The sequence below is a fragment of the Chlamydotis macqueenii genome, chromosome 1 (genome assembly GCF_036417535.1).
Source record: "Chlamydotis macqueenii isolate bChlMac1 chromosome 1, bChlMac1.mat, whole genome shotgun sequence".
Taxonomy (NCBI): Eukaryota; Metazoa; Chordata; class Aves; order Otidiformes; family Otididae; genus Chlamydotis; species Chlamydotis macqueenii.
The window spans coordinates 52,727,482-52,748,048 of NC_141556.1; the positions used below are offsets into that span (position 1 = coordinate 52,727,482).

General features: G+C 51.8%; 1 protein-coding gene across 1 annotated transcript; it reads right to left on the bottom strand.

Annotated features, from left to right (window-relative positions):
- Positions 1-1,305: 1,305 nt before the first annotated feature.
- LOC147602043 (uncharacterized) lies at positions 1,306-18,658 on the bottom strand. Its single transcript, XM_086742927.1, has 11 exons — positions 18,614-18,658; positions 14,392-14,666; positions 13,514-13,628; positions 13,075-13,248; positions 12,882-12,988; positions 12,294-12,431; positions 3,432-3,567; positions 3,240-3,317; positions 2,613-2,765; positions 1,634-1,803; positions 1,306-1,444 (listed from the first exon to the last, which is right to left on the bottom strand). The coding sequence occupies exons 1-11, from the start codon at positions 18,656-18,658 to the stop codon at positions 1,306-1,308; spliced, it is 1,530 nt and encodes a 509-aa protein (XP_086599053.1).
- Positions 18,659-20,567: the final 1,909 nt, after the last annotated feature.

Consider the following 20,567-nt stretch of genomic DNA (forward strand, 5'->3'; position numbering starts at 1 on the left):
TGTGTCCATCAACATCATCATCTACTACTGCTACATCAACAGCAGGAGCATCAAGAGAAGCCAATCAATTGCAACATACAGCCAACAGATAATGAGCAACATGGAGAAAAAGTATAGGGGAAGAATCATACATGTTCCAGCAGAGAAAAATAATCACCTCAGCTCCACCAAACAACCCAGAGCTCACCTTTCTTCTTAGTTTACCAACTTTGTTGGCCACCTCAGAACAGCTCTTTCTTCACCTCTGCCCTGGAAACTGAGCTGAGGCTCTCTCTTTCTCCCAGCATACTTCATCAGAATTGTCTGATATCTCTCCAGAAGCCTCTTCAGCCTGCATGGCAAATTAGTAAGGAAAGCATGAAGCAAAGCAAGTTGGCCTTTCTCACGTACTCTTATGTAAGCAGCACAGTCACGGCCTGCTTCATCTGTAAGGTGCTCGACAGGCCAGGAATTACTGAGAAGAGCCAGCCCTCCAGCATCACTTGGAGGGCCCAAAGTCTACCTGGATGAAGGAAGAAAAGACTCGCTTCCCTCCCAGGGGAACTGCAGGCAGTCTGCATTTGCAAGGCCTTTTGAAGCTTTTTAAAACCATAGGCTCATGCACAGGAGCACTGTGCAGGATCGAATGCGGGGCTTGAATTTGCTCACAGACTGTTACGTACGTGCTTTTACATCAGAGTTCAGTAAAGCTTGACTTCTACTCAACGTGACATTTCTTTAAAGCACTAAAAAGCCATGCCTGCTATGTTCTTCCTCCAGCACAGTGTTCCTTCTCCGCATTTCGTCCAGAAGTGCTTCTGACTGGCATTTCAACTTGACCGCCTGCTTCACTTTCTTGCTTTCACTCTGACATTTTCAAAATAGAAAAGATACATCACACACGGAACACAGGAACAGGATCCTTATGCAGAAGGTGCCGACAGTGTTCTCCACAAAGAAGGTAACACGACTCTCCCAAGTCCAGTCTCCTCTTGGAACTCTCAACCACAGATCTGCAACTGAAGGTACCAAATCCCTGGTACATGCATGACTGCATGACTACTGAAGTGCTGCCTGAGGTCTCAACCTCACAACTGGTCTAAAGCAGACAATACTTAAGCCGGTGCATTATTATCAACCCCCTAACAAAGACGGCATGAAGTAGGATTTGTGATAGCGTAATGGGACAACTCTCAAAGCCGGAAAGCTGGGGAATGGGCCAGCAGGACTTTCAGAGCAGCCTCTACTCAGTAGAACAGAGGAACTGACCTCTCCTAGGCTTTTCAGGAAAACCTCATCTTACAAATTCCTCACAGGATTATGGAGCTAGGCTCTGTAGCTCATGAAGAGGGAAGGCTCCGACAAGCTTCCTGAGGCAGAGGATGGCAGCTCTTTCTGAAGGGCTTCAATGGTCTTGGCTTGTTGCCGGACTGTGGCTTCCAGCCTGGCCTTTCCAACTTGGAGCCTGAAAAGGAAGTACAGGACGTCCACCAGAGCACAAATCCCAAAAGAGGAATGTGAAAGGACCTCATCTAAGCCAAAAGCATCTTTGAAAATTGTGTAGTATTGTCTCGCTGGGGCGCAAGAAGAGAGTCCTGTTGTTTTCACACAATGGCAGAAAGCGAAGCCTTGCTCCACTGTGTTGGTTCCTTACCGTTGCCTGCGTTCTTCCAGCTCTTGGACACCCGCAGTTCCACAAGGCGAGGTCAGAAGGCCCTGCATGTTCCTGGAAGTGGTTAGTTCCCTCTCTTTATTCTTTGTGATGTCCTTCAGGGACTCGGCATAACACTCAGTCCAGATACGCCGTTCTTTCAATTCCTGCCGCTGTCAGACCGCAACAAGAATCCTCAGTAGCCAGCTTAGCTTTGATAAAAAGGAGTGGACTGCTTTGACTTTCACGTCAACTGCCAAAAGCCATGTTACTTCTTGACCTTCTACACAGGGGCCCCTGTCCTACATCTACATTGATTTCCTACAGTGCTTCCTAAATGCTGCCCCAACACTCCTTGTCCTCCTCTCTCAAGGGCTCCAAACACTTTGCAGCCCCTTGTTGGCTACTCCAACCCAGTTAGAAGCTCCTTCTGCTCCTGAAGTGACTTTTCAACTCCATAACAATGATGATGTCATGAGGGAATACAAGAAAGCACCGCCACAGCACTCCAGTATGCCTACTCTTTCTCCATCAGCACACACTCTGCTTCGCCAAACCCCAGAGAAGCAAATACATGTGCTCCATGAAACTTGAGAAGCAGCTCTCTGAAAGGAATACACACACCCTTGTCCATTTAAGGACAAAGCCACTTCACGGTTAGTGGCCTTTCTAATCGTAGGCGCCGCGCTTCTAAAACAAGGCGAGTCGCTTACATGTTTCTCAAGCTACTCCTGTTGCAAAGGTGCCCAGGGTACTAAGGCCACCTTAGCACAGCCCTCCGCTGTTGCTTCCAGTGGTGCAAACAGCCAGGCACCAAAGGCAGCGGTGCTGTTCCCTCCCAGCCCCCTCATCACAGCTAGGCGTGTGCTGAACCAGCCTGGGTTACACCAGACCCCCAGGAATGGATCAGTTCCCCACTCTGGTTTGCTCCCAGAAAGGCCGGGGCCCCTGCCAAGAGCCAAGAGACGGGCTTTGTCCATACCTTAGCTTTAGACCTGTCCAGTTGCTTCTGCAGCTGCAGTTTCTGTTCCTGCAGGTGGCTGCTGTAGCGCTTCTTAGCTTTGAGTGAAGCTTCTGCCAGGGAGTTCTTTCTGAAAGCGTTGGTAAGCTCCTGCTGCAGCTGCCTGACCCACGTCTAAAGAAATGGTATTCCCTGAGCACGGAGAGATCAGTAAGAAGATGACAACGTGAGGGATGCTTTAACTCCTGGGATGATGTCACTAGATCGGTCTTCAGGGTGGCCTGGAGGCTGAGGGAGGTGGTTCTCCCCTTCTACTCTGCTGTCATGAGACCCCACCTGGAGTACTGCATCCAGCTCTGGGGTGGCCTGCAGAGCTGCTCTTCAAAAGGCATATTTGCTCCATTTTTAAAATATTCATATCGCTCCTGTGTTGGGCAAGGCTTTGGATTAAAATACAGCAGATGTGTCACCGATGTGTCACCGAAGAGTTTTCTCTCTTTATGCAGCTCTTCTGCTTCACAACGCGAACAAGAGGAGGTCCAAAATACACTTCAGGTCCAGAATCACTAAAGTCCTCCTAGCAGCACTTGAAAATGAACTCAGTACGAAGAAAAGCTCTCTGTACGGAGATCGGCCTTTAACAGTCACCTGTCTGTAGCCTCGACAATCTGCCTGAGTTGAAGCATCCTTCTTTAGCTGAAGCTCTTCTCTGCCCGGTGCAGAAATCTGAGCGAACAAGAACAGAGAAAGACCGAGAGGGAGGAAAGGAATCCCCAGCAACACGACAGCATCACAGCGCATTTCAGCACTGGGGCTACAGAAGCGTTACTTCTGCATTACCTGTGGAAGAGAAAAGAACTCATTCTCAGAAGAGGAGTCAAAATCTTCCTCTTGCAGAGCTTCTGCTTCTGGCAAGACACACAAAGAAGAGGTACGAAGCGTGCCTCTTTCACTCTGCTTTTCCCTATCGGCTTCACTCCAGAGAAGCTTACAGAAGCTTACACTTAGTCCCAACAGAAAGTTACCATTGCCACACTCCTCGGCAATGGACTGCATACAGGGCTATCAGTGCCACTGTGTTAGGCGTCTCTATTGAGCAGGGCTTTCAAAATGGGCCAAGGTACACCTGCCCAAGATAGAGAGGTAGAGGAGTAGACAGATGGAGCAAAATGTCTAGGCTGTATGCCCCATGGGCAACCGCTTGACACTGACTGGATGTGGAGAAGAGACCTATGTGCTGGCCAAGGAGGCCAACAGCATCCTGGCTTGTATGAGGATTAGTCTGGGCAGCAGGGCTAGGGAAGTGATTGTCCCTTTGGAGTCGGCACTTGGGAGGCCACACCTTGAAAGCTGGGTTTAGTTTTGGGCCCCACACTGCAAGAGGTGGTGGTGAGGTGGGCGTCGCTGTCTTTGCCCAAGAGGGATTTGATAGCAGCATAGGAAATGGCCTCAAGTTGGGCCAGGGGAGGTTTAGCTGGCATCTTAGGAAAGACTTCATTGCTGGAAGGCTTATGGAGCACTGGAACAGGCTGGCCAGGGAAGTGGTTGAGTCACCGTCCCCGGAGGTGTTCAGAAGATGCCTAGATGTGGTACTTAGGGACACGGTTTAGGGGTGGGCATGGCAGTGTAACATTTGCGGTTGGACTCAATGATCTTCAGGGACTTTTCCCACCACAATGATTCTGGGTCTAGGATTCTACCTCAGAATCAAAAGAGGAATCCTCATCTTCCTCTTGTTCTGCTCCCGCCGCTGGCAAGGCACCTACGAAAGAGGAAAGAAGCGCAATGCTGCTGTGAGTGCTTATTTCACTCTGCTTTTCCCTGTCCGCTTCAGTCCAGAGAAGCTTACAAAGGTAACCATTAGTCCACCAGGAAATTACCATTGCTGGGCTCCTCTGCAACTGGCTCCCAGCGGGCTCCATAGTGGACTGCATCAGGAAGCACCATGGTTGTTGGCCCAGTTTTTGGACCTTCAGCATCCGACTGTGTAGATTAAAAGACATGCGTAAAAACTGGCACAGACTCATCCCGAACCCACTTCCACTTGCAAAGCTCTTGCTTCAGCCAACACCCATAACGTTGTATCAGGTGACGGAAAGGAGAACGGCAAACAGAAGCAGCGTGTTAGGCATCTCTGTGGAGCAGGGCTTTCAAAAGGAACTGAAGAACACCTGCCCAAGAGACAGAGAGGAAGTAGACAGAGGGAGCAAAGCGTCTAGGCTGTATACCCCATGGGCAACCGCTTGACACGGACTGGATGTGGAGAAGAGACCTATGTGGAGGAAAAACAGCAATCCTCACAGCGCCAGCCTGGTAGGATTTCAGAGGATCATAACTGGTGGGAAGCTTTACTGCTTCAATCCTGTACTACAAGTCCAGCTCAAAGGACAGCTGGTAGGAGAGCCGAGTCATTAGCTTGACCTCCTTCATCCCAGTCCAAACTGAGGAGCTTGCCTGCAGCAGCGGCATGGCAAGGTCCCAGTTTGGAGCATGTGGCGGAGGCAGCAGTAGAGAGAAATGAGACCAAAAGCAAGGGAGGCCAGGGAGACCCCAGGGAGTCCTTCTTAGATAGGGAAGAGTGGCTGCAAAGCTGCCTGGTGGAAAGGGATGTGGGGGTGTTGTTTGACGGGTGCCTGAATATGAGGCGGCAGTGTGGCCAGCTGGCCAAGGAGGCCAACAGCATCCTGGCTTGTATGAGAAACAGTGTGGGCAGCGGGGCTAGGGAAGTGATTGTCCCTTTGGACTCGGCACTTGGGAGGCCACACCTTGAACACTGGGTTTAGTTTTGGGCCCCTCACTCAAAGAAAGACATTGCGGTGCTGTAGTTTGTGTACAGAAGAGCAAGGAAGGTGGTGAAGGGTCTGGAGGACAAGTCCTGTGAGCAGCGCTGCAGGGAAGTGGGGTTGTTTAGTCAGGAGAAAGGGAGGCCGAGGGGAGACCTTCTCGCTCTACAACTACCTGACCGGAAGTGGTAGTGAAGTTGGCATCGCTCTCTTTGCCCAAGAGGGATGTGACAGCAGCATAGGAAATGGCCTCAAGTTGGACCAGGGGAGGTTTAGCTGGGATCTTAGGAAAACTTTATTTGCTGGAAGGCTTATGGAGCACTGGAACAGGCTGGCCAGGGAAGTGGTTGAATCATCATCTCCGGAGGTGTTCAGAAGATGCGTGGATGTGGTGCTTAGGGACACGGTTTAGGGGTGGGCATGGTAGAGTAAGGTTTACGATTGGACTCGATGATCTTCAGGGACTTTTCCCACCACAGTGATTCTGGTTCTATGACTCTTCCTCGAAATCAAAAGAAGAGTCCTCATTTTCCTCTTGTTCTGCTTTCACTGCTGGCAAGGCACCTACAAAGGACGTCAGAAGCTTTTCACTCTGCTTTTCCCTGTCCACTTCAGTCTAGAGAAGGTTCTTCTAGACTTCTAGACTTAGACTTAGACACTTTCTTCGAGACTTCGACACTTCTACACTTCACTACTCTTCACTTCATTCAACAGAATACACATTCGCCGGAACACACATCCACGGAACCGACATCGAGACGGCCAACACCGGCCGGATCGTTCCCCCATCAAGCGAACTGGACTGTCAGGACGCCGCAGCTCTGTGGCGGTAGCTATTACAACTGAAACTCTTTTCCCTCTTTCCTTCCTTTCTCTCCTTTCTCTTCCATTTACAAACTTCTTATCGGGTTAATAAAGTTACCCGGCACTTGACTCCGTTTTGAGTCTTAATTCTGTTCTCGAGAATACGAACAAAACCACGCTCCGGTGTGTGAGAGGTCGGTCCAGCCGCCCCTAGCCTCCCAGACTCGTCTGAGGTCGGCTAGAACGCAAGGGTGCCTTCCTCTCGTCCGAAATCGGAACGTGACATTATTTAATTGGCGTAGTCGGCAGGATTCTCGGAGAAACAGAAAGTGTCCAGTTGCTTTATTAGAAATTCTAGTGTGTGTGTGTGTATGACTGAGACCTACGTTGGTACAAAGCGAGTGCAAAGTCCGGATCCGCGGTTCTGTTTGTCTGCGAGGAAAAGAGCCGGAGAAGGACAGTGATAGAATTGGGCAAAAGACAAGCCCCTTTTGTGAAATTTGAAAGGTGTGTCCTCCTGAGAGTGTGGAGGGGGAATTGTGGTAAAAAAAAATTGTGGTGCAGCCCTCTCAGGACGAAATAACTCCTCTTTTGTGACATAAGTGCTTTCGTGAGAAATTTGAAAGGTGTGTCCTCCTGAGAGTGTATGTTGGGGGGGAATTGTGGTAAAATTATGGTGTGGGCCCCCCCCTTTTGTGAAATTTGAAAGGTGTGCCCTCCTGGGAGTGTGTGGGGGGGGAATTGTGGTTAAAATTGTGGTGCGGCCCTCTCAGGACGAAATAACCCCTCTTTGGTGAGATGGGTGCTTGCAAATGTGCAAATGTTTGTGATGAGATCCCCGCAGAAGAATTGTGGAGAGAAAATGACTCGTGTGGAGAGGTGGAGTTGAAGTTAGAAGATAAGGGAATCAGGCAAATCTACCCTCAGGGGGACTTGCAAAAAGCAAAAGAAATTGTAGAGAACCCCCCTCACATGTATCCCCTAGTTAAAACTGAATATGTGTATGAGGGAGAAACCGATAACCATCCCCAAGTTGTTACTAAAGAGGTTCCGTTTACAGCAACTGAGTTGGCAAAATTAAGGAAGGATTTTGCAAGGACTTCAAAGGAATCGGACACAGAGGATGTCTGGAGAGTGTCGTTGTTGGGGGGGGTGGAATCTTGTTGTCAGAAAAGGAAGCGGTAGGATATTGGTGTCCAGGTGTATTTTTAACTACCGGCAATTATCGGGCCCCATGGTCTTTGACACAGAGGGCAGCATATTGGGCTGGGGGGCTGAACCCTTTGGAGAGGGGAGACCCCCTAGCCATCATGGGCACAGTGGGTCAACTGGTGGAGAGTGTGCAGAAGGCTGCTTGTTTGCAAATGATGTATGGTAGAGAGCTCAAACCTAACCAGGGCTCTCCAATGATGATGCCTGTGGATCCCGAACAGATGACTCCTCTAATCTGAGGACTTCCTGATTCCCTGAAACCCATTGGGATCCAGCTACAGGGGAAGATACAAAGTACCCCTGTGGCAGACAGACTTACCGGTGCTCTGGAGGGAACAGTGACCCCTGATCATAGAAGGACAGGGAGGAAAGTGTGGACATGGGGAGAAGTAGCCCAAGAACTCATAAATTTTGGGAGGACATACGGTCCTGTTGGTGGATTCGGGCAAAACACTGAAACCAGAGCTGTAAGAGCCACAGAAAAAGGTGAAGGCTGGCCAGCACTGGTCAAGAGAAGTCACGATTTTAAGTCGGTCTGACTTACTGATCCTGGGAGAGGGAGACCCCTCGGCCGTCAGGAATGGCAGCAACCGGGACTCCAGACAGGTATTCCCCGAGATGTAATGGATGGGCTTCCAACACAGAAATTAGAGAAACTTGTACAAACAGGATCGGGGCAAAAAGTCAATTTTGGAACAACCCCTAGTGCCCCACCATGGATAGACCTTGGGGAAGAAACTGATGCAGAAAAGAGGGTGATGGGAAACTAGTTCCTCCGTTCCCCGAAGGTGGGGGGGGAAACGGAGGGTGGATGTTTATAAAACAACTCACCTTAAATGTGAAAGGGGATTTGTTGATTACAGTGGCTATAGGGCCACAGAAAAAAAACAGTAACCTTTTTAATTGACACAGGAGCACAAATCACCGCACTGATGCAGAGTGAGGCGGAGCAATGTGGAATTTTGACTTTGTCGAAAAAACTTCTTCCTTCTAAACAAGCAGAAACAGCCCCCCCCGCCCCCCGCCTTGTATTATACTGTGCCTAATTCAATTAATCCAAAGCGTGGTGACTCGCATGCAAGCGGCCACTGTGACTTCACCTGATGGGGTTAAACATATCAGGTTTGTACGGCAAACCAAACACGTAACTGTTAGAATCATATAACTTTGAAGGCAAACCTGGAAACCTACCTAAAACTTTTTTTTTTAGGAAAATATTGGGACTCACGGGGTGGGAAAAATATTATTGATATTTAAATCTATGGTTTTGATGATTACTATAGTCATGGTTAATCTATTAATCTTTATTTGTGTTATATGTATGATTTTGAATAGGTTATTTGACATCATTGGATCTGTGAACATCATATCCACAAATTGCTATATGTGACCTGGATTAAGGTATGTTACCTTGGGGTGGTCGATATTAAAAATGAAGAAACCCCTCAACGTATCATACAACAATAGAAACCCATTTTGTGGCCATACGTATATTATAAGCATAACTAAGTCCCTTCACCCCCCCTTCCCTCTTCTTTTTTTTCCCCCTTCAACCTTGGTGAGCGATGCTGAGCCACAGGGTGGTGATAGAGACTGAAAAGGTTAATTAATGTCTCAACATCGCTAGACGATGGAAAGATATGAGATTTTGTTTGGTTGGGGTTTTTTTTTGTTTGTTTTCTTTTGGTTTGTGGTTTTTTTTTTTCTTTTTGGAACCACCATGGGTCCACGGGGTGATATAAAATTGACAGCAAATTTATAGTGTCATTGTTTATTGACTGTGCTCTGAGTTGGAGGCAGGGAAATCCATTTTCCTGCTGTGTATCCAGACCCCCGTTCCGGTGGGCCAGAATTCCACAGCCACAAGCTCCACGAGGACTTGGTCGCCAGCCTCACCAAAAAGCAAAAACTGAACTGTTTTGCCAAAGAAAAGAAATGGTTGCAGAAGTGAACAAAATGCTTAACATTTTGATGGTGCTTTATCTTGAGGCGTTTATGATGTTGTGCATTGCTATAGTTTTGGTGGTTTATCTTTGTTTATCTTATGATTGTCCTTGTAAACAATTACTTGCTTCTTCTGATCCCCCAGAGCCATAAGCCTCAAACTTGGCCTGGGACAAATTTTTAGTTGTAAGATAAATGTTGATATGTTAATGTTCTGGTTTTGTAATTTACTTAGATAAGATATTGTTAATTAAATCGAAGTATCTAGCATTTATATCTCTTTGTACACTAAATGATAAACAATAATGTTCAGAATTGCATATATCTTTTTTCTTTCTTTTATTCTTCTTCTCTTTTTTATTATTTTCTTTCTCCTTTCCTCTATCATTTATGCCACCATGGAACTCCGTCTCTGAGGCAACAATGTTGAGCCACGGGGTGGTGTAAAAGACTGTGTCAAACATTTGTCTCAACATTGTTGAAACAGCAAACCACCACCCGAGCAATGGCTTCCCGTTATTTTGCAAGGCAACTCCTGTTGTCTTGCAAAACGTGAATGGAGAGCTGGTTCCGAGAAATCTAGCCCTATCCCCCCAACCCACCCCCCCCCTCGTAACCCCCCTCCCACCGCCCGCATGTGTATCGCCCGGTAATGCGCATGTGTTGTTTGACGGGTGCCTGAATATGAGGCAGCAGTGTGGCCAGCTGGCCAAGGAGGCCAACAGCATCCTGGCTTGTATGAGAAACAGTGTGGGCAGCGGGGCTAGGGAAGTGATTGTCCCTTTGGACTCGGCACTTGGGAGGCCACACCTTGAACACTGGGTTTAGTTTTGGGCCCCTCACTGCAAGAGGTGGTGGTGAGGTGGGCGTCGCTCTCTTTGCCCAAGAGGGATTTGATAGCAGCATAGGAAATGGCCTCAAGATGGGCCAGGGGAGGTTTAGCTGGGTTCTTAGGAAAGCTTTCATTGCTGGAAGGCTTATGGAGCACTGGAACAGGCTGGCCAGGGAAGTGGTTGAGTCACCGTCCCCGGAGGTGTTCAGAAGATGCATAGATGTGGTACTTAGGGACACGGTTTAGGGGTGGGCATGGCAGTGTAACATTTGTGGTTAGACTCAATGATCTTCAGGGACTTTTCCCACCACAATGATTCTGGGTCTAGGATTCTACCTCAGAATCAAAAGAGGAATCCTCATCTTCCTCTTGTTCTGCTCCCGCCGCTGGCAAGTCACCTACGAAAGAGGAAAGAAACGCGATGCTGCTGTGAGTGCTTATTTCACTCTGCTTTTCCCTGTCCGCTTCAGTCCAGAGAAGCTTACAAAGGTAACCATTAGTCCATCAGGAAATTACCATTGCCGGGCTCCTCTGCAACTGGCTCCCAGCGGGCTCCGTGGTGGACATCCGCTGTAACCATGACAATGGTTGGCCGAATACTTGGACCTTCATCATCTGACTGTGTAAATTAAGACAGGCGTGAAAACCAGCACAGCATGGCAAGGTCCCGGTTCGGAGCGTGCGGAGGAAGCTGAAGCAGAGGGAAATGAGACCAAAAGCAAGGGAGGCCAGTGGGGCCCCACTGCCTTCCCTTCAGAGAAGGTACCTCATAATCAGAAGGGGAATCAAACTGTTCCTCCTGCTGTGCTCCTGCTGCTGGCAAGACTCCTAGAGAGGGTGTAAGAAGCACGTTGCTGCTGTTAGCTGCTATTTCAATCTGCCTTTCCACATCTCTCCACCCCTGCATTCCAGTCAGCGTTTACGCGTTCTCCTGCAGGCCACAGTGCATTGTCGTCATCACCTCCTTCATGGTGAAGGATCCTACCTGCTGTGGCCAGTGCAGGTGCGCCCAAGGGAAATTCAGCAGGCTTCCCAGAGCAAGAGCTGTCAAGTACTGCTGCGCCTTCTGTGCCTCCCGCAGAACAATCTCCCGTCCTTTTGCAGCGCCCATATTCTTCCAGTTGCTTTGCAGTGCTATATACAGAAGGGAAGGAAATGCATTCTGTAAAAACACACCCCCCCACACACTTTCATCCACGCTCTACTGAAAGAGCAACAGGCATTCGTGAGCCATCCTACACATATTCCTAGCCATCTGCAGAGAGTTACACCTCCTCTCCATTTCCAGGGCCAGGAAGCTTAAAAAGTCCCCCGGCAGACAGACATCTAAGAACAAGGCTTCTACCTCAGCAGGACGCTATCCTAACGCTGCAGCAACACTTCGTCACCTTTCAAGCCAGGGTGATGTCTCCTCAAACCCAGTCCTGACTTTGAACGGGTTTGGAAATTCCCATGGTTGGTGTGAGGACCTGAGAGGTTACAGACCTCCTAGGTGGCATATCAAGAGCCCAACAAAGACTGCGGTTGCATTCCAGGCACTGCAGGGGTTCAGTACATTGCATAGGTGTTATCTTCTAACAACCCTGGCAGAGGGTCAGTTGGGGATCTGGAGAGAGACCACTTTCAGGTTTGCCTCGTAAGCAGAACTAGAAACAAAACAAAAAAACCCCAAACAAACAAGAAAAGAAAATATAAAAACCGTGCGCCTGACCAAGGCTGCTGTGCAAAGTGGTGCATTAGCACAAGACTGGTACTGTGCCAGAAGCCTGGAGGGAAGGAATGACCATCTTGTTTTGCTACAGCAACCCTCAAACATGCTTGAACTCAGAGGATATCATTTAGATCCCCTCTGAAACAAAAGGCAGGTAGTTGCGAGTCAGTTTGGTGGAGTGAAGCTTGGCAGCACACTTGGGAGAATTCTCAGGGAGAACTGTGGGGGAAAGTTTTCCTCAACCTACAAATCCACTCTTGACAGGGAAAGAGATGCATCAGAAGATGTCACTGAGCCCGGCTTCAACAAAGGTCTCAACACTTCATTCAACCCTGCTGATGGCACCAAAAAGGGCCCTACATCAGCACGGACACTCTGTCAGTGCAGCTGCTCTAACGAGGATGTCAACCACTTACTCAGCATATGGAGATACTGTGGCATAATTCGTAACTGTGCAACCAAACACGTCTTTCTGAGAAGGATCAGCACCATGCCGAAGAAGTAGTCGTATGATATTCATATCCCCAACAATAGCAGCAAGCATAAGAATGGTCCTAAAGCATCCAAGAGATGATAGGAAATACATCAGCTTCTGCAGACATTGCACTGCCATTACTTCAGCCCCTCTTTGCTTCCCAAACAACTCGTTTCCCCTCTCCTAGAGCTGGAGTGAAAGCACAGCCAAACACACGGAAGCATCAGAGAATTCAGGATGCTGGGACCGCAGGAGGTCTCCAGGCCAACCACCTTCCCAGAGCAGACAGGGGAGTCTGTGCATGTGCGTCGGTGGCACCACAGCCAACGCTTTCTTGCAGTCCTCAGTGCGGCAATCGTCCCCTGAGGTGAGAGAGCCGCCGGGCGCGGGCCTGCTTTCACAAGTCACGCAGAAGGAGCTCCTTCTGCGCAGCTCCAGGTTCTTTTGCAAAGCTCATTCCGATGCCTCCCATCAGTCCAGCCTGAACAATGCTAAGGAGTCCCGTGCGCACTTTTGACAAAGCCTTCACCTTTCATGCTTATCTTGAGCGTGCACGTCAGCTCCTTTTTGAAGAAGCAACTCAATCATCTCCTGACAGCGCCTCGTGATCGCAACAGCAAGCGGAGTGTACCCGAACTGAAAGAGATATAATCTCCTTAGAATAACAGAGAAAAGTCAAGCAAGTGTTGAGAAGAGGAGCCTTACGCAAAATCCAAGCTTACATCATCCTTAGCATCGATATGGGCATTGTGCTCAAGTAACAGCTCCACTAGCGACTTGCTAGACATGATGGTAGCCAGGTGAAGGGCAGTGTTGCCGCTGGCACAGTGGAGGTCAGGGTTGGCACCGTGCTCCAGCAGAATAGCTGCGCATTCTTTGTGCCGGTGCTCTACTGCCTGGAAACAAGACAAAGGCAGAATAACTTCCAACGTCTACGTTTCTCTCTGTCAGAACTCCCGCATCTTCCCAACACTGGGAAGTACGAGCGTCTGCAAAGATCAGGCAACATATGCCCCATCCCCGCTGACTACAACCTGCCTGTTTCGTAGAATCACAGGATACAATTCTATGCAGACCTATGTAAAGAGTCACGCGAGGTACGTATCGCTCAGCGCGTAATCGATAAGCCCAACGTACAACAGCATAACACATTCCACGTACCTTCATCAGGGGCGACTTCTTATAGTTGTCGCGAGGGTTTAGCTTGCACTTTTGTCCTACCAGAAAGCGAACGACATCTGCATGGCCGTTCGCACAAGCAAGGTGCAGAGGCGTCCTAGGAATTAAAGATATTCAGTTAGCTGTCACAGGGAGACAGCTGAAGACATGGTTTCAGGCTGTGGAACTCGCCACATGGGGCCACAAAGCTCAGCTGCCAAAAGGAAGCCGAAAGCACGCTTTCTTGTTCAGAGCCGGTGGCAGCAGTTGCACACCCAAAGCCTGGGGCTGTCTAGGAGAAGTCCCCAAGAGGGGACAGTTGAGTCAGGAGGCATTTCCTCAGCTGTGTCACTGAACCTGCCCAAGCAGGCTCTTGTGCCCAGGCCTCCAGCAGGACTGCCCAGCCACCCAGGCCAGCAAAAGGAGACCGCGTCTTGGCAGCCTGAAGTCTACGGAGGCTGCATAAGTCTGCGGAGACTGCGCAAGGCCCTGGGTTTTCCCCGGATCAGTCCCGCGCCAGGCGTGCCCAGAGACGCAGGGGATGGGACCTGTAACAGCAAGGGGAAGCCGTGCCCTGCTCAAACAAGCCACTCAGTCTGGCGACAGGAAAGGAGCCGTCTGTGCCTGGCCGAAGGCCTGCTGAGCCGCACACAAGATTCACTACAGGCACCAGGCGGGCAGGGCAGGGCAGGGCAGGGCAGGGCAGGGCAGGGCGGAGCGGAGCACCCGCCGGCTCCGGTCCCAGCTTGGGCAGGCCTCCGGCAAGGCCAGCGCTGTGGAGCCGGCCCTGCTCCGAGGGCGCTTGCGACCCCGCTGGGCTTTGCCGGCTCTTGCAGCCGGGGTGGGTGGAAGCTTTGCTAGGGGCAGTGCCCGGCCCTTACTGCTTGTTGGCGTCGCGCCCGTTGATGCGGAGTCTCCTCAGCCACCAGCGCCGCTGCAGCTGGGCCAGGTCGCCGTCGGCGGCCGCGCTGTGCAGCCCGCCCCGGCCCCTCTGCCGCTGCTCGGAGGCCCCGGCGGCGCCGGGCGCGGGAGCGCTGCCGGACGGCGGCCGCTGCCGCCCCCTCCTGAAGAGTCCGCGGAGGCTCTGCATGCTGCGGCGGGGACGAGGGCGCGGGCCGGCCCGGCGTGAGCAGCCGCAGCAGGCGGCCGGCGGGCTCTGGCGAGCCCCGGGACGGGAAGGGACGGGGAGAGGGCGGAGAGAGGGCGACAAGAGCCGAGAGGGGAGCCCCGAGCGGCGGCCGCGGCTCGCAGCCCCCGACGCTGCCAGCCCGAGACGCGCTGCCGGTCCCGCCGCGGCGGCGACAGCACTGAGCGGCGGCGGCTGCCGGGGGCGGCTTTCCAGCGGCAGCGGGGGGCGTCACAGAGGGCGCGGCGGGGGCGTCACAGGGTGACAGGCTGGCTGGAGGCTCCGTAAGTGTACGCAGACTGCGGAGTCTACGCTGCCTGCGGCGTCGGGGCGCCCCCGCGGCCGGGGGCTGCGGCAGTCGCCGAAGCGGCCCTCGCCTCGCCCGCTCCGCGTTTGCCCTCAGCGCGTGGCCGCGGAGCCTGGGGCTGCGGGTCCCCAAAAGCGGAGCCGGAGGCGGCCAGCGCCTGGCTCGGGCGGGCGGGGACGTCGGGCGGTCTCTCGCCTGGCTCTCGCCCTCACTCGCAGTGACCCCCCCGTCGGGGCTGGTGTGAACGCGCACCCCGCCGGGACGAGGCGCGCGCGCTGCCGTGGCCACATGTCCTGATACCGGGAATTAACTCTCTGCTAAATATTGCTTGATGTAGGGGAGTAACTGTCTGCATATTGCTTGATTCAGGAGGCTCGCTGTCTGCTGGACAACGCCTAACGATCCTGTTTGCCTTGAAACTCGCTTAAGCTTGTCAGGGACCGGTATTTGTCCAGAAACTGGTATTTGTCGAGGACTGATACGTCCAGCAAAGGACAGGATAACGGGAGCTGCAATGTTGGTCAGAAGTCGTTAAGAAACTGCTGAAATCACCCAGTGAAAGGAGAGCGTGGGTGAATGACTGAAGTTCATCTGGAGGAAGAAGTGAACGACCACCAGACACAGATCTGAAATGCTTACGCAAGTGTTTTTGAATAACCCCGCCTCGCTCATGCATATGTATGTCTGTATTGTGCAATCCTATGAATATGTATACCTGCACCGTATACATTTTTGGTAAAATGTGCTGTCGGTGTGTGTGCTTTTGGAGGAGCGATCCCCCACGCACCCGGCGCCAAATAAACATGCCTGCTTTATAAGGCTCTCCGAGTTGTAGAGTTTGATCCGCGCGTCAGTCCCCCGGCGTGCTCTCCTGCCAGGCGGCTCAGCTCCTGCGATCCCGAGGAAAACGTGCGTCAGCTCCTCGGCACACAGTGCCAGGTGCGTGTAGCACGTGAGCCCTGCCCAGGCTCATTTGCTTCGTGTTGGCCATGGGCAAAGGCACCTTCTTTACACTGACACCAACACCCGAATTAGCCCGGCTGGGAAATTTCAAGTCGGGACGGTACAAAGCTCTGCAGATGACATCACAGGCGTTCCTGTTCACGGTTTCAGGGAAGGCTCCAACAAGCTTCCTGAGGCAGAGGCTGGCAGCTCTTTCTGAAGGGCTTCAATGGTCTTGGCTTGTTGCCGGACTGTGGCTTCCAGCCTGGCCTTTCCAACTTGGAGCCTGAAAAAGAAGTAGAGGCCTTCTCCCAGAAGTCCACCAGAGCACAAATCTCAGAAGAAGAGTGTGAAAGGACCTCATCTAAGCCAAAAGCATCTTTGAAAATTGTGTAGCATTGTCTCGCTGGGGCGCAAGAAGAGAGTCCTGTTGTTTTCACACAATGGCAGAAAGCGAAGCCTTGCTCCACTGTGTTGGTTCCTTATCGTTGCCTGCGTTCTTCCAGCTCTTGGACACCCGCAGTTCCACAAGGCGAGGTCAGAAGGCCCTGCATGTTCCTGAAAGCAGTTAGCTCCCTCTCCTTATTCTTTGTGGCGTCCTTCAGGGACTCGGCATAACCTGCGCTCCGGATGCGCCCGAGTGCTGAGCTGGAGGCAGCAGTGCCATGTGTGTAGGACAGACAGAACTGGCAGCAGCTGTGGGGGTTGTCAGGATAGCAAGAAAAGAAAATGTTCCCTTGCACTTGATTCCTGTGCTCTGTTCAGCTGTTGCTGCAGAACACAGAGGGTGGCTGGGGCAGTGCTATGCCAAGAAAGTCTCCTGCGTGGAGAAAAGACTCTTGCGCTTCCACCGGCTGCTTCTGGCACTGACACTCGCTCTCTGGGGAGAACCAGTGCAAGACATGCAAACCAAAAATATTGGCGTTTGTTTGGATGTATTGTTCCCTTGTGCCACCTGCTACCAGCTAGAGAAGAGATCCTGAGTCAGACCTTTTGAACTGCTTGTGTGGGAGTTCGGAAGCTACATAATGCCTAGCAGCTACCTGATGGTGGAGAGGAGGAGGAGCGAGGGCCAGAGCCAGTCTGGTCCTGCCTCATGCTGTCTTGTCACTGGAGCTGTCTCCCCCTGCCCCGCAGCAAAATCAGGGCAAGTGCTGCGCTCAGGAGTCTTTGAGTGGACTGCTGAGCAGCCAGATTTCTTCCGCTTACACATCACCACGGAGCTCGCTGCTGCCTTGGGAATCATAGAATAGTTAGGGTTAGAAGGGACCTGTAAAGGTCCCTTTCTTGGGACTTTGCAGCAGTGTTCCTTGGCAGAGCTCTCCTTCTCAAGTATGCGAAGAATGGGTGCGGTTTACTGTTTGAAGACACCTTTGGTGTCCTCCAAAGGCCGTTTTGGTTTTAGAGCCAGGACATCTGTTAACTCACGAGTGTGAAGGGTGTTTGCCTGGAGAGGAGGTGGAGCATTATGTCAGTCTGGTTTTGCCAAGTGCACTTTGTGTATTTGTGAAAGAGTGTCTTGTCAAAGTTGCAATGCCTAGCTAGCTACCTGCTTGTGTTTGCAGAGGTGGGGTCTGGGCCACGTGGACCTCCATAGCTGTCAGCTTCCACTGCAGCCCAGCCAGACCTGAAGCATGATGGTTCTTCTCCACTTGCAGGTCTCAAACTGCGCTGTGGGAAACAGAAGTCCCAAAAGTATAAAAATGCATCTGAATGTCAGCTTGGCAAGCTCTTAGCGGAAAGCCCAATGAGAGACTAGAACAACTCTGGCGAGTTGACCCTGCAGAGCTATGATACAGCTGGTGTTGCCTGGTGAGCAACCAGTGTCACAGGGGTCCTCTCGCTCTGCCTGAGGCTATGGCATAATTGTTGTCAGTGGTTTACGAAGCTGTCCCTCTTAGTTGCTTGTGGCTTCCCTCATGCTGCCTTCTGCATTGCACTGACAAAAGCATTTCTGCAGCAGCAAAGGGAACTACCTAGGGAAACTGTTTCAGCTGAGGGAGAGAGGGAGACTCATTTCTTTCTGCTGTAGCCCTCATTTCCAGAGTGGTGGCACTGCATGGCTTGGCCCAGCCACCCAGAGGGTGGCACACCAATGCCTCTAGGGCACTTTCTCAGCAGCTTTCCTGAAGGTGTGCAGAAGAGATGAGGACCTGCTGGCTGGGGAGTTCGAGAAGTCCCCAAAGACTCTTTCCTCATGACCTGGGCTTGGAAATCAAGATTTGCCTGGCTAACTCTATGGCCATTCTTCACTGGCGGCAACACACATCACAAGATGACTTGGTGTCCGAGAAGGCTGTTGCCATCCTTGTGCCTGGAGACGCTGGATACAGTCTGCAGTTGTTTTGTCTGTTGCATGTAGCCCAAGGAAGACTACGGTTACAGCTCAGGTCAGACACGCGCATTAGAGCGGGCAGGACGTCTAGCCCAATAAAACAGTGCCTGCAGCGTGAAACTTCCGTGTCACTGGAGATATTTGGGCCTTGAAAGCACAGCATCCTTGAGGCTGGAAGGGACCTCATCTCATCCATCTAGTCTGTCCACGCCCTGCTCCAAGCAGAGTCAGCCAGGGCAGGTGGTGCAGGGCCACGTCCAGTTTGGAGCATCTCCAGGCATGGAGACTCCACAACCTCTCTGTGGCACAAATAAGCCACCAGCAGGCTGAGCCAGGGTGTCCAGCCCCACCCCAGGCCCCTGGGCCTCCAGCCCATAGGCCCAAGATGCTCACTGAGGCATAGGCAGAAGCCTCCAGGCCCTGCCTGAGCTCTGTCATGGCGTCGCTGGCTCCAGCTCTGTCTCAGCTGTGCCTGTGCCTGGCCGCGGACCACGCTGGTGTGTTGGATATCTGGAGAATCAAGGACACTTAGCGAACAATCCAGACCAAAAGGAGTTGTTATGTTTGTGAGCAGCAGGCTTCAAGGACATCGCGGAGGCCGTCTGTGAGAAAATGATGAAGCAACCTTGAAAGGAGGAGGAAAGGCTGGTGTACGTGACTGAAAGCAGAACGTGAAGCAGGATGCAGGTGGAGAGGACCGTGCGCATGAACAAAGAGACTTAACGAATCATATTTTAGCTAAGAGCGCGTGCATGATCTAGTTAGCCAATTAGTAAAGAGCTTGTGCATGATAGGGAATTAGAAGGGCTATATTAACCGGGATGTATCAACAATAAAGCGGCATTTCCTTGATCATATTGGTCGTGTGCAGTGTCCGTGACTTCCGCGTCAACACTGGTGCAGGCCCCAGCCCACAGGCTGTCTTCCCGGCCTGCCCTTGGCCTCCCCGCGGCCTTGCTTGGCCATCACTGGGCTGTGTCTGACCCTGCTTGCCACCCGTGGGTCTGAACCCCAGCCCGGCCTGGCCTGAATTCCTGGCTTGCCCGCAGAGCTGCTGCCTCTGCAGGCACTTGTTTGTCCCTCTGGGCTGTCTGCTGCCCTGGCTGCCCGCCCTGGCCCAACCCTGCTCCCCTCTCTCGGATAGGCCGAGGCTGGGCCCTGCCCTGCTGCCATGGGAGCCCCTTTGGCTCCCCGTCCCCGAGGGAGCAGCACAGCACCCTGCTTCCTGGCACCGCTCTCCCACCACCCTCAGAAAAGAAAAGGTTTTTCCTTAGGTTGAGGAGGGATTCCGCCTGCTCCAGCTTGTGCCCACTCCTTCACACCCTTCCCCTTGGCGAGCTCCAAATCCATCGGATCTCTGTGCGATCTGCAAAGCTTCCCTGGCTACCAGAAGCTCACCCAGCACCTTCTGCCCTGAGCACCAGGAGGATTGCTCTGAAAAGGCAGCAAGAGTCTGGTAACTGATGATTACCAGTAGCTCAGTGCTAGTCCCTGCTCTGAGCACAATCATGGTTCAAGCCTCTGCAGAGGAAAAGGACACAGACGCGTGCTCCCTCTCGGAGACGTCTGCAGGACTGATTTTCATTCAGAGCGAGGGCAGAGAGGGACGTGCCAAGGGCCTGCATGGGAAGAGAGCCTGAACGAGCCTTCAAAAGCAGGACTCTCCTCATCCAAACCCGCTAGGCCTGAAGCGCTGCAATTGGGCAGCAGAACTAAGACACGTACTAGATGACACAGTTAATTAAATACCAAGCTGCAACAGAACACTTGGAATTAGATGCAGGGCAGTGGTTGCACAAGGTGGAAGGCAAAGGTTTCCAGGCTTCGTTCATCTTCCCGTGAGCACTCTGTTTTCGGGCACTGGCACTTCCTCTGCTCCAGCAGCTTCTCCTCACCAACTGCATTGGAGGTTCAGCTGCGACTGGGGAAGGGCAGGAAAAGAGAAGGCTGTGTGTTAGCTTTACAGCAGGCTGGGCCAAAGGCAGCACTGGAAAGTGGATCCTGAAAGTACAGCACTAATGCACAGACCCAAATAACGAGAACCAGTCACTCATACATGTCAACAACAAAGTTCCAGCCCATGGGCAACAGACACACCTGGAAGATTGTGTTACACAGAGATACGGATCAGCTTCTTGCGGTTTTTGCCTTATTCCTTGTCCAGCTCTTTCTCCCGTATCTCTTTTAGACAGCTCTATTTGGCTGTGACCCACCATGCTAGTCTCATGCCATTGACCTTAGTAGCCCTGCTGGGACTCCTGGCCCATGTCTTTTATTCATCATGCTAACTACATCTGTGTCCATCAACATCATCATCTACTACTGCTACATCAACAGCAGGAGCATC

Coding starts and splice junctions, on each gene's coding strand:
- LOC147602043 (XM_086742927.1), bottom strand. CDS start 18,658: ATGACAGAGCTCAGGCAGGGCCTGGAGGCTTCTGCCTATGCCTCA. Junction 12,432..12,881: donor GCTCAAGATAAGCATGAAAG/GTGAAGGCTTTG, acceptor TGGATGCTTTAG/GACCATTCTTATGCTTGCTG. Junction 2,766..3,239: donor ATTGTCGAGGCTACAGACAG/GTGACTGTTAAA, acceptor CCATTTCTTTAG/ACGTGGGTCAGGCAGCTGCA.